The sequence below is a fragment of the Carassius carassius genome, chromosome 30, assembly GCF_963082965.1.
Source record: "Carassius carassius chromosome 30, fCarCar2.1, whole genome shotgun sequence".
Taxonomy (NCBI): domain Eukaryota; kingdom Metazoa; phylum Chordata; class Actinopteri; order Cypriniformes; family Cyprinidae; genus Carassius; species Carassius carassius.
In genome coordinates, this window is record NC_081784.1 from 14,811,032 (window position 1) to 14,828,749 (window position 17,718).

The 17,718-nt window shown below is 39.4% G+C and overlaps 2 protein-coding genes across 2 annotated transcripts; both read left to right on the top strand.

The window, feature by feature from the left end:
• The first annotated feature begins 3,134 nt into the window (after positions 1 to 3,134).
• On the top strand, positions 3,135 to 8,282 carry LOC132111159 (TATA-box-binding protein-like). The gene is made up of 8 exons (XM_059518319.1): positions 3,135 to 3,209; positions 4,622 to 4,748; positions 5,995 to 6,320; positions 6,511 to 6,598; positions 6,760 to 6,851; positions 6,965 to 7,132; positions 7,766 to 7,860; positions 7,963 to 8,282. The coding sequence occupies exons 2-8, from the start codon at positions 4,695 to 4,697 to the stop codon at positions 8,040 to 8,042; spliced, it is 903 nt and encodes a 300-aa protein (XP_059374302.1). The 5' UTR covers positions 3,135 to 3,209; positions 4,622 to 4,694; the 3' UTR covers positions 8,043 to 8,282.
• A 3,457-nt stretch (positions 8,283 to 11,739) lies between these two features.
• LOC132110708 (rho-related GTP-binding protein RhoU-like) lies at positions 11,740 to 15,908 on the top strand. The gene is made up of 3 exons (XM_059517546.1): positions 11,740 to 12,027; positions 12,512 to 12,570; positions 14,146 to 15,908. Exons 1-3 carry the CDS (start codon positions 11,778 to 11,780, stop codon positions 14,596 to 14,598), a joined length of 762 nt encoding a protein of 253 aa, XP_059373529.1. The 5' UTR covers positions 11,740 to 11,777; the 3' UTR covers positions 14,599 to 15,908.
• The last annotated feature ends 1,810 nt before the right edge of the window (positions 15,909 to 17,718 follow it).

A 17,718-nucleotide genomic window follows, 5' to 3' on the forward strand; every position in this document is an offset into this window, starting at 1 on the left:
TCCATTGAGAAATGCTTCTACGTGGATAATTGTCTGCAAAGCCTCTCCTCACCTGACCTGGCCAGAACCCTGGTAGATAAGCTAAGGGAGACTCTAGCCTCAGGTGGATTTGAACTCAGGCAGTGGGCCAGCAATAAGCTGGATGTCATCAGTCACCAACCCGAAGAAGCTCGGTCAGACAATCTGGAACTCTGGCTTGCTCATGACCGAATAGACAATCCGGAATTGGCTCTTGGCCTCAGCTGGCACTGCTCAACAGATGTGCTGGAATACAAACATCGCCCAGTAAATTATGATGCTCCTACCATGCGGAATATCTACAAGGTATTAGCCAGCCAATACGACCCTCTTGGCTATATTCTGCCATACACCACCCGTGCCAAAATATTAGTGAGACAACTATGGGACAAACACAGAGACTGGGACGACCCCCAGCTGCCGCAGGATTTGCTGCAGGCCTGGAGGGATTGGGAAGGAGAGTTAAAATTTCTGCCGAGGATCAAGTTCCCCCGAGCATACGTACCTCCTGCCATGGATGAGAGAGGAATAACTCATGAGATACATGTGTTCTCTGATGCCTCAGAACAATCCTATGGAGCTGTCGCTTACCTGAGGACAGTTAACTCTCAGGGTCAGCCTTATCTGTCCTTCATTGTAGCCCGTTCAAGAATTGCACCGAAACGACTGCACTCAATTCCCAGACTGGAGCTCTGTGCTGCCCTCACAGGGGCCCAACTCAGTCGATTGTTAGAACGAGAGCTTACCCTGCCAATCAGCCGAACTACCCTCTGGACCGACTCAACCACGGTCTTGTCCTGGTTACACTCTGAGTCATGTCGATTTAAGGTTTTCGTTGGCACTCGAGTGGCAGAAATTCAAGAGCTCACTGATCGACTTTCATGGCGATATGTGGACTCAGTGAAAAACCCTGCTGTACAGTACAGCTGAGATTCTTATCCTAAGAAGTGCACAACAGGATAGTTTCAGAGAGGAGTTCAGCCTACTGCACAATGGGAAACCAGTTCAACAAAATAGCCGTCTACTTATGCTGTCTCCAGAGCTGGAAAAGACAGATGAACTCATTAAAGTTGGTGACAGATTGAGACGATCTGAAGACTTAGACCCAGCTGCTGTGCATCCCATTATTTTGGATCAGCACCATCCCACCACTAAGCTTTTGATCCAAGACTACGATTCTCGACTCGGCCACCCCGGCCCTGAGAGAGTGTTTGCAGAGATTCGCCGCAAGTTTTGGATCTTACGAGGTCGAGAAGCAATTCGACGATATCAGCATACCTGCACAGATTGTAGACGATGGAAATCAAGCCCTCAAATTCCAAAGATGGCAGACTTACCTATAGCACGCCTACGCCTTTATAAGCCAGCATTTTACTCGACGGGGGTGGACTGTTTTGGGCCCTTTGTAGTCAAGTTGGGCAGGCGCACAGAAAAGAGGTGGGGAATCTTATTTAAATGCCTTACGACCAGATGTGTACATTTAGAGATCCTCACCAGTATGAATGCCGACTCCTTCTTAATGGCTTTGAGGAGGTTCATCGCCAGAAGAGGGACACCAGCTGAGTTGTTCTCCGACCAGGGAACAAATTTCCGAGGAGGAGAAAGAGAGATACGAGAGGCTCTTACAGAACTGTCCCCAGAACTCCAACTCCAGCTTGCCAAACATAAAATACATTTTCATTTCAACCCACCTGGTGCACCCCACTTCGGTGGAACGTGGGAAAGGGAAATTCGCTCTGTGAAAACAGCACTTTACAGAGTAGTAGGAAGTCAAGCTGTCACGGAGGAAGTACTCCATACTGTTCTCCTGGAAGTAGAAGGCATGTTGAATGCTAAACCATTGGGATATGTATCCTCCAACCCTAAGGACCTTGACCCGGTGACTCCAAATTTTCTTCTGATGGGGCGGCGGGACGGATCTCTGCCCCAAGTAGTGTACCCCAAGTCCGAACTCCTGAGCAGACGCCGATGGAGACATTCCCAAATTCTGGCTGATCAGTTCTGGTCTAGTTTCATTAAGAACTATCTCCCAAGTCTACAGTCCCGCCAGAAATGGTATTCCACATCTACAGATATGACCCTAGGATCGGTAGTACTGATGATGGACCCTCAATTGCCGAGAGCACACTGGCCTATAGGACGTGTCACCAAACTTTACCCCAGTGCTGATGGACATGTAAGGACAGTGGACGTAAAGATCAATGACAGAACCTACACTAGACCGGTAGCCAGACTGATTGTTCTATCAGTGGTTCAAAATGAAGATAAGAACTGTTCACAGGTGCTGAACTAAGTACTTATTTAGGAACAAATGTGCTCCACACATTTGGGGGCGGCTGTAAGAAAGGCCACGCAGATAACTGAACAATCATTTATGCGCAACTCCAGCACCGACAGATGCGCTTAAACACCACCAGAGGGCATGCAATAATCAGTGAGCAGCGCTCAGTTATGGGTAGAACTGCGCAAGAAAGAAAGTGAATGCAGTACGTGGGGCTGTGCAGATGCGAGTATTCATGCCATTCATGAACGTAATATAGTTATATTGTGTGCGTTAATGACATAAAAACCACACATACACATAGACGGATATATTATAAAGCCAACTGCTAGATTGTTTGCCCATGCCTACTCAACTGTTCATTAAATAACCTAAATTCAGCAATTGGTCTGGTTCCTGTGTCCTGACCGGCACCCGAGAGTGATCACCACACAAAATAAGTCTCAGCGATAGAACTCAATATACAGTCCTTCTAAGTCTCACTAATAGAATTGTTATATTACCGTGGAAGTTGCATATTCATAAAAGTGTTCTGGCTTTTAGTTAGTTAGTTTAGTTACTTCGTTCGTTAGTTTTGAATTCATGTTCAAGTAAAAAGTAACAAGCAAAACTGTAATATTATTCCAAAATATTTTATTAATAGATAAGTGAAGCGACAGCTTTTTACTACACTCTAGTACTATTTTATTTTTGCATTCGCTTTTTTTGCATAATTTTATAATTTTCACTTATGTTTATATTTTATTTATTTTTGCTGTTTACATTAATTTTCATGAACGTAAAACCCACAATGCACCGGAAGTGCATTATTAAAGTCGGCGGAAGTTGTTGTACAAGCTCATGTTTTGCGCGCTCCTGGAGCTGTTCTGCGCGAACCCATTGCCAGTCTGAGGGATCCTGCAAATTAACGGTTTGTTTGGACGTCTTTTCATTACACCCTTTCGGCAGAGAGCGCTGTTGTGAATGTAGCATGAACTCTGTTGAGTGTCAGTTGTGTTCTGTTAAGTGGCGTTTGTGATGCGATATTACAATGATTTGAGTTTCCACAGAGCCACACTGCAAATAACATCAGCACACCCCTTTACCCTACTCTTGGTGTGTATAGTATTGACACGTTTTATATGTTCTGTAACGTAGACTAATCATGTTCCCGTACACTTTTCGCTATTCACCGCACGCCAGCGACCACTCCTCCGTTGTTGAAAGACAGACAAGCAAGTTTGTGTGCTCATTTTCCGGGGGAATACTTATTATACAGTCTACACTTTGATTGATATCTTTAGGACCAATAATTTTTGAGAAAACTGCGGAAAAGTACCACCTCCGCCAGTGTACGGAAGATGATAGGGGTAACGGTGCAACGTACAGGCTTATAATTGTGTTCCGTACAGCGCTCATAACTTGATTTTGCTTGATCGGCGAAAACTTTTTATTTATTTTAACTGCAAGAAAACTATTTCAATGAATATCAAAGATTAGTACCTTTTTTATTTGATTAAAATATAAGTTAAATGCTGCTTTAATAAAGGGCGCATGCGAGTTAAAAACATGATTGTGTCGTGATATTATGACATGTGAGTTAAGCATGAACCATGTGAAAGGTTAGTGAACATCATTTCCATATCTTTCTGAAGACGCAGAAGACGAAGGGCAAATAATTTGCACTGATTAATGATAATAAAAAAAGGTTAACCAATGTGAAAACTTCATAAAGTAAGATCTCTGCTGCCTGTCTCAGGTGAGGGTGGCGCTAAGTGGTCATCGCCCGCAATCGATGCCATTTCAAAGCATTTATTTTACAAAAGGTAATATAATTAACAATTTGTGATTTAATATAATATTAATCTAATAAAGGCTGTAGTTCTGTTGGAAACATGAGTGGAATAAAAATGTATATTTTCGCTGCTCTAGTTGTCTTCCTTCCCAAGCTGATGTTTTTAAGTATTTCTTCCCTACCGTCCATTTTCAAGCGCGGTGGGCGCAACGAGCAAACTTACTCAAATCTTACTGAAACAAACAGCGAATGGGTCTCCGTTTAGAAAGGGGTTGAAAGAGAGAAACATAAGGATGACAGATGTATAGTTTATGTACGAACTGTAATTATTTATTCTGCAATCGGCGCTAAAACGTCACCTGTACGGAACCTTGCTACTTTCGCAGTCTTCACTTTACAACCGAACCATTCAGTTTTGTTCCCCCTTAGAAATGTACAGATCTGTGTCTACAAGGCACGCAATTTCTCAGTTGACATATTGCTACGCTGTTGTGTGAATGTATGTTTCATTGATTGTTTTGTGCGTGTGTGTGTGTGTGTCACAACAGGCCTTTTGGGGCTATTGGAGTCAAGCTAGTCCTGAAATCACTACTTGGCTGTTTTGCTTCATAACCTGTCAATATGGAGCAGAACAACAGCCTCACTCCTTTTGCTCAAGTGCTGGCATCTCCGCAGGTGAGTAATGCAGGGTTGAAGAAGCATAAAAACACAGGAACACTTTACTCTGCTTTTAAAGTTTGCACTGATTTTAAGACATTAGGAATCATACACTTGCTGACTTTGTCAGAGAAAAACTGGGCATCATACACTAAACCAGGTTTTTTCCAAAATGAGATGCCACGGAACCCCAAATATTAATGTGCGAAGGGAACTCTATAGATTTTTGTGTAAAGCACCTCATTATACTATGAAAAACTCAAATTGTTAATATGCCTGTACTATTATTTGGAATATATTTAGCTTTCTTAGGCTACATTAGTGCCAACTCCGATCTCCTCTTCCACACTGTAATTCTGAGCAGAAGACATGTAGTATATTCCAGCTTTTACATAATGCTAAGTTCATCGGTACTAGTGGTCGACTGATGTGTTTTTTGACTGCCGATATCTTGGAAAGCATGGGGGTCGATTAATATTAAAAAAACATTTAAATCATTTGACAATGGATTAAAAAGTAAATGTGCAAAAGAAACATGCTTAGAATTTAGATGACCGTATTTTTCACAAATATTTAATACAAATATAATTCAAAAGAAAGTAAACACTGTAACCTAGGAATCATACCTTTCAAATAAAGCTAGGGTAACACTCCGACATCACACAGTGAAAATGACATGAGACAGTCGGTAAATGCATAAAGCACAGCATAATTTGTAATCACGAGTTTAAAGCATTCAATTCACTCGGACTGACCATCCTACAGAGAACACGCAATAATTCTGGATCTACATACACACTTCACAAGATCTCACAGCTGGATTCAACTAAGCTTACAAAGTTTGTGAAATTAAATGTTTATTAGTCATTCAAAGATTTGTTTAAATTATATAAATGTGTATTTGCTCAATGCTGACGGCAAATGAGAAAGTATTATAATGTTTGCTCTTCTATTACTAACAGGCCTAATATAAAAGCAATCGTTATAATACTTCCTGTATACATTAATTCCCTGATTATTAGACCGACTTCTATCCATATTAGACAGAACTGTTAATGGCGATGACGAACAAGAGTGAGAGTGCGAGCACTGTGCGCTCAGGCGCTGCCGTTCTTATCACTGTCACAATAAAAGTCCCACTTCGAACATATCGGCCCTGCAGAAAACTTATCTGCCGATATTTGAAAAATGCCAAATATCGGGCAATACATTGGCCTTGGCGATACCACTACATAATGTTATCTGTCCTTGCATCTATTTAAAGGGAGCCATGACACCTGTCCTGCCCATTTGCAGTCCTATAATGGAGTTCGGCACGGGTCTTACACCACAGTCAGTGCAGAACACCAACAGCTTGTCCCTTCTGGAGGAGCAGCAGCGACGGCAGCAGCAACAACAGGCAGCCTCACAACAGCAGGGTGGGATGATGGGAGCTTCAGGCCAGACACCACAGCTCTACCACTCGCAGGTCTCCACCACAACAGCACTGCCAGGCAACACGCCAGTTCATACAACACCTCTCACCCCTATGACTCCCATCACTCCTTCCACTCCGGCCTCAGAGAGCTCTGGCATCCTTCCCCAATTACAGTGAGTTCTTAAGCTGCCGCCATCACACAATCCTGTCAAAAACATTGTCAATTGGCTTTAAGATGGGGAAAAAACAAAAACTTTTTTTGAGCTGTCAAATGAGATTATCACATGAGTGCCCTATGTTTTTTCTATGGTCTACAATATCGGTCTATTGTGTGCAAAAAAGTTATTTTCATTTGTATTTAAGGAATATTGTGTCCACTGTAAACTTGGGGTGCAAACTTGATTTGAAGACAATAGCACTTCGAGCCAGAAATGCTGAATATAATCCAAAGGTAAGACTAGTTTTAATTGCTAAGATTTTATTGCAAAGATTATAGTTCTAGGAGACCACGAGTAGATAATTTCTGAACAATAAAAATTTTTGCAATGTCTTTTTTTTGGCAAAAACATCCATTTTGATTTAACACAAATATACATCAATTAACACTTTCAGCGTTTTGCTGCCGTCATCATGAGAATACGAGAACCCAGAACAACAGCTCTCATCTTCAGCTCAGGGAAGATGGTGTGTACGGGAGCGAAAAGGTACGAAAGCCACCTGCTGCCTTGCTGTCATTTTTTTTTTTCCTGTCACACAAACTTGTAGAACAAACAGCAGTGTGTGAGTTTGCCTTTCTTGTGTGCACTCACTTCTGCAGTGAGGTACAGTCTCGATTGGCAGCCAGAAAATATGCCAGAGTGGTGCAGAAGTTGGGTTTTCCTGCTAAATTCTTAGACTTCAAAATTCAGAACATGGTGGGCAGCTGCGACGTCAAGTTTCCCATCCGATTAGAGGGCCTTGTGCTTACACACCAGCAGTTTAGCAGGTTTGTTTTTATTATTTATTAATATTATTATTATTTTAATACATCACATTTTCAAACTAAATTTTAATACTTTTGTGTCTTATTCTGAATAAATGTACATCTACACTTAATACGGTTTTTAACCACCTAGGTTGGATATTGATTTTAAAGGTTTATTTTACTGATATACCGTATTTTTTGGACTATAAGTTGCACCTGAGTATAAGTCGCATCAGTCCAAAAATACGTGACGAGGGAAAAAAACATAAGTCGCACTGGACTACAAGTCGCATTTATTCAGGACCAAGAACCAAGAGAAAACATTACCGTCTACAGCCGTGAGAGGGCGCTCTATGTTTTCAGTGTAGACTACAGGAGCACTGAGCAGCATAGAGCGCCCTCTCGCGGCTGTAGACGGTAATGTTTTCTATTGGTTCATTTCTCTCGGTTCATGTCAAATTAATTTTGATAAATAAGTCGCACCTGACTATAAGTCGCAGGACCAGCCAAACTATGAAAAAAAAGTGTGACTTATAGCACAAAAAATACGGTACTAATGTATTTGCAATCCTCTGATCTATTATTCAAGTGCGAGCAACATTCTGACTATGAGAAATTTGCAACACTAATATACTGCTGATGCTTTTTCCCCAGCTATGAACCGGAGTTGTTTCCCGGATTAATCTACAGAATGATCAAACCCAGAATTGTCCTTTTAATATTCGTTTCAGGCAAAGTTGTACTTACAGGTGAGGTTATTGTTGTATTTAAAATGGTAAAAATAGTACCATGTAATGCTAGTATAATATTACTACACTGAAGTTACATAATGAAAGTTCCTTTATTTCCAGGTGCAAAGGTTAGAGCAGAGATCTATGAAGCATTTGAGAATATATACCCCATCCTGAAAGGATTCCGGAAAACTACATAATCTTGTTGTTAACGTTGATTAACTACTTCCTGAGCCCACCGTGTGACCCACGCAGTTTTATTTACTTTTGTAAGCCTGTAAATATGAAGGACTCATTTACTTCACTCAGAAAGTGAACCGATTTGAGCTTTAAAATGCTTTTATTTTTACATTTTAAATGTTTTTCACCTGCCATTTGGTTTGCAAAATACTGTTTTATCCATGTCTGAACATTTTAATGTTTTGAATTATGGTTTTATGATAAAATGTTAATTTTATACATTCCTTTTTTTATCAGGTTTTATATGTTGTTGCATTACTGATTGTCTGTCCGTGAGAGAAATTTACATTCTTTTATCTGACGCTTTCATCCAAAGTGATTTACAATTGCTATATATGTCAGAGGTCGCACGCCTCTGGAGCAACTAGGAGTTAAGTGTCTTGCTCAAGGACACATTGGTGTCTCACAGTGGATTCAAACCTGGGTCTCTCACACCAAAGGCATGTGTCTTATCCACTGTGCCAACACCACCCATTAATGTGGTTTTATTAACAAAGTTCGGGAGGAGCACGATCAGATAATCATCCAATTTGGCACAGGTGCATCTTGTTTAGCTAATCATCTTAACTAGCACACAAGCGTATATATATCCAGTCTTCCTACCTCCTGTACCACTACAGTTTTTCGCCATCCCTCCTCCACCCCAACTCCTCACTTCTAATCTATTTATCCCAAATTAGGGATAGGGGGAGTTATTTGGGTCCTTCCCCAGGATGGCACGCCAAAATATGCCTACTATTCGCCTTCAGATTAGATGTAAGGGTGAACTCGTGAATTAGACTGTGCCAAGCAATGCCCATGTTGACCAGTGCAAGGGAACTCTTGTTTGGAGGAGAGCATTTAGGTTCTTTTCCAACGAAGCTTTGCAAACAAGTTTGCGGACTGTTCAGTTGTTGAAGTCAAGTTTGCCAACTTCAGCCTGTCACTGCATTGTAGAGCATCACCTCCACTTTTCATGAGCCACAATGTTGTCTACATGTTTCCTTATTTTCTATAATTGTAATGAGATGACATCTTATTTCTGTAGTGTTATGGCAGTTTTTTACAACAGAAAGGACTTTAAGTGTTGAAACTCTGTATTAATGTTTGATTATTTTGGATTTTATACCAAGAACTACATTTAATAAACATTAAATAATTATATTACTAATGACTGCACTAATTCTACTGTGCTTGATCTCCTGAAAAGTCTTGTTTCCAGATGAACTCAACAGAATATATATATATATAACAAAGTATTATTAGTTATTGTCCAGCAGTTGCAGATTTCTAAGCCAATTAAAAGCTAGAAATTAGAGAAAAATGAAAGTTGCCTATAATATCCCACTACCAGTCAAAAGTTTTTGAACAGTAAGCTTGTTAATGTTTTTTAAAGAAGTCTCTTCACCAAGCCTGCATTTATTTGATCCAAAGTACTGCAAATCAGTTAAATATTTTTACTAGCCTATTTAAAATAGCTGTTTTCTATTGGAATATATTTCAAAATGTAATTTGAGATTTCAAAGCTGATTTTTTTGCATCATTACTCCAGTCACACAATCCTTCAGAAATAATTTTGATATACTGATTTGCTGCTAAAAAAAAGAAAAGAAGAAAGAAAAGGAAAACTCTTATGATAATGTTGAAAACAGCGGAGTAGAATTTTTTCAGGTTTCTTTGATGAATAGAAAGTTCAGAAGAACAGCATTTATCTGAAATAGAAATTTCTTTTAAAATTGTCTTTATCATCACTTTTTATCAATTTAATGAATCCTTGCTAAATAAAAGGATTAATTTCTATAATTTATTATAAAAAAAATATATATACATACTGACTAAGCTTTTGAATGATATAGTGTATAATGTTGCAAAAGCTTTTTATTTCACATAAATGCTGATCTGTGGATCTTTATTCATCAAAGAATGCTGAAAAAAAATTATCATCTATTTAAAATATTGATAATCAGCATATTAAGAATGACATTAAGATGGAGACAACGTGTATAAAACAGGGTTGTCCAAACTCGGTCCTGGGGGGCGTGTCTAGTAGTAATACCTTGATTAGCTGATTCAGGTGTGTTGTTGGAGCTAAACTCTGAAGGACAGTAGCCCTTCAGACCCGAGTTTGGAGACCTCTGGTATAGATGAAAGCTAACATTAGATCTTGGTTGAATCAATCCATAAATTGTCCTAATCTGCATTCACTTACCCTCATTTGAACATTGTTTCTTGTGGCTGTGTTTCCAGTCTATGGTCTTATGCTCTTTACAGCAGTATGTGACCGTGACATTGAGAACAGGCTTTCTGTCCCAGACAACCGCACAGCCTCCACAGTTTGAGCCCAGAACCTAGGACCTGACGTTCATTTACTAGTTTCTCTGGCTTCTCATCAGGAGGAGGATCAGACGGGTAAAAGTCAGTTTTCCTTTGCAGCTGACATCTGAACCCTGGCTCAACCATGCAGGTCGCCCTCCGACTTTACTTGGAAACTGGTTACTAAGCAGCCATGATTCTGCCTCCTCTAAGAAGCCCAACACGACCTCACGGTTTGTTTTAGATTCTTTCTCTGAATTTGCAGCCATCTGTCAAACTCACATGCACATACAAAGCTATAGGTGTCGGAAAAAAAATGTGCGTTCTTCTGTATCGGGTGAAAAACAAGATCTGCTACTAAGACCTCCGCACAAAAATAAGCCAAACCAATAAACCACACATAACGTAGATAACTCACTAATATTATATCAGTTTGTACTATAAATAATAAATATTGTGTACTAATCTTCAATATTAGAGCTAAAAGTATATATAAAGTTTATATAAGTTCTTGAGGGAACCCGTTTTAGCATTTGTCCGATAGATGGCGTAACTGCGTTACAAACCGGTTACGATCCCCTTTGGTCATATATTAGACAAGAGAATTATTGTCTGTGTAATTTAACTATACCTGTATATATAATAGAAGAACACTGCGAAATATGAATATTGGCAGCATCGTAATTCGCATTAAATTATCCAAGTAGGCCTAGTTAAATTAAACAGACTATTTTAATTCTCTAGTCTAATGTGACCAAAGGGTGTTGTTTTTATACAGTCTATGACTGTAGCTATAGTAAAAATATATATGTGTATAGTGTGAGTGTGTGTGTGTGTGTGTGTGTGTGTAAAATAGATAAACGGTATTGTTAAGGACACAATTATATATATATATGCACTTTAAACGTTTTGGATTTCAAGGACATTTATCCATGATAACAAATAAAAATGCTGACGCCTGTATTTGCGCCAGTTGAGTTGAGTTTATCAGTCCTAATGAGAACAGGTTTGCTGAACTTCAGTTCACGGATGGAAGCCCCTCACAGTGGATGATGTCATGGGCTCTGTCTCAAATTCTAGTCAGCCTCAGAAGGCCATCTAATAGGCGGCTGATATGCATCGAGACACAGCCACAGTGTTTGGGAGTAAAGTGCTCGTTCAGATCAGTTTTAGAGAGGGCGGAGGAGGGCTTGCTTTATGAGGACGTAACGCCAGTGTACGTGTGGGCTAAGTATTTATTTTTGCTTCAGAGTTGTTTTGTTTTATATCCAGATAAAGGAAACGCTTATTGATTTGAAATGTAGCTTTAATCGGATTTTCCCCCTTCTAAAATAAATGGACACTGCAGTAAAATCGGAACCGAAACTAGCGTTAAAACTCCTGGAGGGTCCGTGTTTTCAGCGATGCCACCGCAGGGAGGTGGAGAATATAAGCCTGTTCCAGGTACGGTTATGCCGCCGGTACCCCCGAGGAGATTCAGGAGCAGAGATCTGTCATCCGCGGTAAAGAGCCGCTTCGGAGCGGCAGCGGAGCGCAGGGTGAAGTGCGTGCTGGTTGGTGATGGTGCAGTGGGTAAAACTAGTCTCGTTGTGAGCTACACCACCCATGGATATCCCACCGAGTATGTTCCAACAGCGTTTGACAACTTTGCAGGTAAACATCACTCCAGCATTTATAATTAAACTGTAAAACTAAATTGTAATAAAATAATAATAATAGTAAAAAAAAAACTCCTTTTAGAAAAGTAAGTTTAAGTTGTTGTTGATGCGTTTTGTATCATGGTAGCTTTCTAACTGGTCATAGTTGGTCTCTGGTAGACCATCTTAGACCAGCAATAAACACCTACCAGCTGATTAGGTGGTCAAGCTGGGTTTTGGAACTAATAACTATCTTGTACCAGCTAATTTTAAATTATATATGATAAATAATGATGCACTCATTACAGTTTACCAGTGACCTAATTTAATTCATCACAGGGACACATGATTGTTTACTGTCTGTTGTTTTTGCGATGAGTTTTTGTAAGGCCAGCAAGTTCCCCAACCCATTTCAGTCTCATTTGTCCCAGTCCATGTCTCTTAACAATGTGCACTGGACAGGGATAAAATGTCAAAATTGATTTCCTTCTCATCTGCAGCGGTCGTAGCTGTGGATGGCAAGCCTGTGAAACTTCAGCTTTGTGACACAGCCGGTCAGGTCAGTCCAGTAAACTCACTCAGCACCAGAAGACCCAAACAAACCACCTCTCAAAAACACACAAGGCAATGCAAGTTCATCAAGTCGCTGTATAAGGATGACATATTGTTTGCAAAAACACATGCTGGTCGAAGCCCTGGTCCCGTAAACAGACCCATGAGTCATGTCCTAATTAGTCAGCCTGACTGTAAGATAAGAGAGAAAGTGATTCAGTGTTGTTTTGCTTATTCATGATAAGGGTTTCTGGTAAAGTTCAGCTGAAGTTTACAGTCCAGGCATCATAAGGAAGCATTTGCTTCAACCTATGGGAGCACACTATTATAGGTCAGTCAGTTTTTCTTCCTTTCCGGGAGGGGGGAAACCAGCTCTAGGGGATCACAAATGGGAAGCAGTCTAATTGTAATGAATTGGGCTTGAGCCGAGGGAAAGGGAGGCCTACTTTCAGCCGGGATACAGCTGGGACTAGTCACTGGAAATGTGAGATCAGTGTGTTTTCAATGAGTTTAGCAAGCTAAGGGGAGTCAGGGAAGGGAGGCAAGCCAAGATAGGATAGGATAGGATTTGGATCAGTACTGTTTAGGCCAGTGGAAATGGAGGAAGGGAGAGAATGAGTGAGAAACAGATAGAGAGTAAGAGAGTACATTGATTGGATAGTTATATAAATGTTTTTATTTTATATTATGAATTTGTGCATTATAATTTTCCTCTTAACTTTACATTTATTTGTCATCTAACGCTCACTTAAAGTTAATCTTAACCCTAACAATTATTAAATGGAATCGTAAGCAAATTTCTAATTGAATAGGCCTATCTGTTTTACCTACTGTCATTTAGTACCATAAAGTTGTGATGCCTAAATTCATTTGTAACAACATGCTTGAATATAAATTATAGACAGGATTGTTTGTCATGCGTTAGAATGTGTCCACTTGACTAATATGAGAAGAAAGCTATTTTGGCATATCAAAAGAAACCAAGTTGGAAACTCACAAGGAAGAGTAAAACAGTTGGAATGCTGCAGTAATAAACAGCAGATCTCACATCTGTGTTCTAGACTGTGTTCTTAAGCAGCCCAGCTGTTTTTAACATTGATAATAATAAAAAATGTTTCTTGAGCACCAAATCAGCATTTCTGAAGGATCATGTGACACTGAAGACTGGAGGAATGATGCTGAAAATCCAGCTTTGCCATCACAGGACTAAATTACATTTTTAAATCTATTGAAATAAATGTATTTTGCTTTTACTGTATTTTGGTCATTAATGCAGCCTTAGTAAGCATAAGAGACTTCCTTCAAAAACATTAAGTCTTACCAACCCTAAACTTTTCAGTGGGAATGATTTAGCAAATGATTGTTTCAATCAAACAAGAAGAAAGAACTTCACAAAAAAAAAATGACACAGTCATTCTGATAAGATATTTATAGTAGGTCTATATCATAACTTGTGTAAATCTAACAATGAACAGTATACATAGAACCCTACTTTGATGGGTTACTTTTAGTAATCCAAAACAGCAAGTGTCAGTTTCTCTCAGATGTTTATCTTTACTGAATTTTTCTTTACTCTGGGCAGGATGAGTTTGACAAGCTCCGGCCGCTGTGCTACACCAATGCTGACGTCTTCCTTCTCTGCTTCAGTGTGGTAAGTCCCTCCTCTTTCCAGAATGTGAGGGAGAAGTGGGTGCCTGAGATCTGCCAGCACTGTCCGAGGGCACCGATACTGTTGGTGGGCACTCAGGCTGACCTCCGGCAAGACGTCAAAGTGCTCATCCAACTGGCCCAGTACAAGGAGCGGCCGGTGGACCCCCAGGAGGCCTGCATGTGTGCTAAGGAAGTGCAGGCCATCTCGTACATGGAGTGTTCAGCGCTCACCCAGAAGAATCTGAAGGAGGTGTTTGACACCGCTATAGTGGCCAGTGTCCAGTACTCGGACAGCCAGCAGCAGAAAAGACTGAAGAAGCGGACACCCGATAAAATGAGGAAGCTGTCCGAGTCCTGGTGGAAGAAATACTGCTGTTTGGCGTAGATGTGAGAAAATGATTGCGCACTGTTGATGTGAATGCGGTTAGACTGGAACTGGCTTTTATGAATAAAAATGGACGCAGCTCCATCTGCTTTATGAGACCGTGTTAGTGGATTAACTGGAGCACATTTCATGTGGTCATGAAATTAATATTTTTTAGAAAACATCTGCCAGCTTTATGATGAAATGGAAAGATTCGTAGAGCCTCAAAGTTGTTCCGCTTCATTTTAGGATCTGCTCTTCATTTGGAAAGTCCCGAATTAACCTCAAATACTCATGTGAACAATTTAGGGTGAGAGTCATCTGTCTTTCTTTACCTTATCTTTTGTTGAAGAGGGTTTAAAGTGGACTTAAGGATTGTTTTTCTATCAAAGATGTAGTTTAGACTGCCAGAACTTTCCTTCTTCATTCAGACTCTGTCAAAGCAACCCTATTGGTTCGTCTCCGCAAAACCGTAGCATTATATTGGTGCTTACATGAACGGAATTGCTTGCCTTTGTTATTCCTCTGTCTTGGAAGAGGAGGGATTCAGAGCGGGTTCAGTCTGAGATACTCAAGTGCTCCTTCATGTATCTGTCAAAGCATTAAGTGTGATGTAGAGTACAAGCAGATGCTTGGACACACTATCAACTTGACATCACTGATATTTACCTTGTTGTCCTCTGAGGGTGAATGATTGTCCATTTCAGAGACGGCAGGACACTGGCACATCTCTCCAGGCTGTCTTGTTTACATTTGGAGTTAAGTCCAGACCCAAACATGCTGTGAGGTCAGGGTCTTTTAGTGTAAGTACACCTCAGTAGGCCAGTTGGATTGTATATCTGGTCATTGAACCTGGAGTTTCATCAAAAAGTATTTTGAGTGAAGCATTTCAGTGCTGTCATTGAGTCAGATGTTACTGGGTTTTTATAGGAATATACTGTAATGTTCATAAGTTTGGGGCTGGTAAGTTAGATTTTATGTTTGTGAAAGAAGTCTCTTGCTCACTAAGATTGCATTTATTATATACTGTAAAGACAGTAATGTAAAATATTACTACAATAAACAGTTTCTATTTTAATGTATTTTAAAATATAATTTATTCATGTGATGACAAAGCTGAATTGTCAGCAGCCATTACTCCAGTCTTCAGTGTCACATGATCCTTCAGAAAAATTCTAAAATGCGAATTTAGTGCTCAAGAAACATTTCTTGTTATTATCAATGTTAAAAACAGTTGTGCTGCTTTATATTTCTGTAGAAACTATGATGCATTTTTTTCAGGAATCTTTGATGAATAGAAAGTTTAAAAGACAGCATTTGAATTAGAAATCTTTTTTAACATAAATGTCTTAAAATTTAAAGCATCCTTGCTGAATAAAAATATTAATTGCTTTAAAAAAAATCTTACTAACCCCAAACATGTGAACATTAGTGTGCATGTAAGCATTAGGATTTTCAAAGAAGGAAAAACTTTTCGGGCCACAGTTATCAACCAGAAATTATAATGGTAACATAGCTTTTCAACTTCTATAAGAACAAGACAATACATTTTTTTTTTTGTTCGTGAAATTTATAAAAATTTAATTTAAGGTTATTTGTGCCTTTGCAATTCATGGCACTATTTAAAGGTGAAATTTGTACATTTCTGCTACATTAGTGGCATCAAATGAAACTGCAATCTTTTTTGTTTTGAGCTGGACATAACACAACCAGGGATGTGAGTTTGGTAGCGTATGGTGCATGCTCGAATAGCAGATGGGGATTTTTTTTTCTTTTCAATTCTGTTATTTCAAATTGTTTACTTATTAATTCAGTTCAATTATTCAAACAAATGGGGATGTTAGTGGTGCAGACACAACATGTTTAACATAAATATTACCACAGGAAAAAAAAACAATTATTCCACATTTGCTTAAATGCATTTGGCAGACTTAAATTGCATTTATGGCATACATTTTATCACTTCATGCATTCCTTGAGAATTAAACCCATGACCTTGATGTTGCTAGTCACTGCTCTATTGTTTAAGCTACTATTGTGTGTTTGTCTCCCCTAAAGGAGATGTCCATCACGTCATGCTTTGATAAGCATTGCGGTCCTATCTTTAAATGAATTCTATATAAGATAAGTGTTGCTCCAGGGTAAACTGCACTTTTTATCAGGCTTCCACGTCGGATGAACTGGAAAAGTCACTTGCTGCTATGCGAAATGTGAATGAGCATAAGCTGAATGAGCATAAGCTGAATGACACAGTAAGAAAAAGTTAATGTTTCATTGCATAAGATGGGGTTGGTGTGGAAGTATCACTAACTTAACTGGTGGCAAACATTTTTCTTTCATGAGCACAGAATGAACCAAGAATGAAATCAAGATGAGTTTTATGTTTGCCGCTTTTAAGGTTAGACTGTGCCAGAATGTGGCGAGGTATTGAAACAATGTTGAGAAAGAAGTTAGTGGCTCTCAGCAAGTGATTACAGAGCTGTAAACTGCATGTGTTGAAGGTGGAATAGAGAGAGTTGAAACCCAAACCAAACAATTATATTGATTTTAAAGAGATAGTTCACCCATAATTTAAAATTCTGTAATTATTTATTCACCTTCATGTCGTTTCAAACCCATATGACTTACTTTCTTCTGTGGAGCACAAAAGAAGATATTTTGAAGAATGTCTCGGTTGACTTTCATTCTATGAACAAACACAGGAGTAGGGATGTTTGAAAGAGGCATATAGTAACAGTACATTGTATTTAATCTTTTATCAAGAAATATTTTGGGATGTTTTATATATTGTGAATCTCAGAATTTTATGTGTAGGAAAAGGGGCCTTAAGTTCATACTGACCAAAGCATACGAGCTCTACAGTGCTGTGGACTTTCACAGGGCAGAATCAATTACTGACAGGTTTTTGACAAGTAGCCAAACTATTACTTCAATCATGCAGTGTGTTTATTCACTGCTTTGATTTGCACGGGAGTTGCATTGCAGTGTTGTATAAATTCTGTGTGAGTAAGCTTATTGCTGCAGCGTCCCACCAGACAGAGCTGTGCAGGATCTGGTGGTCGTTCAGAGAAAGCTGACATGCAATAACAGAGACCTCCCTGTAGATTTTTATCTTTCTCAGAATAAATATACTTTTTGTCT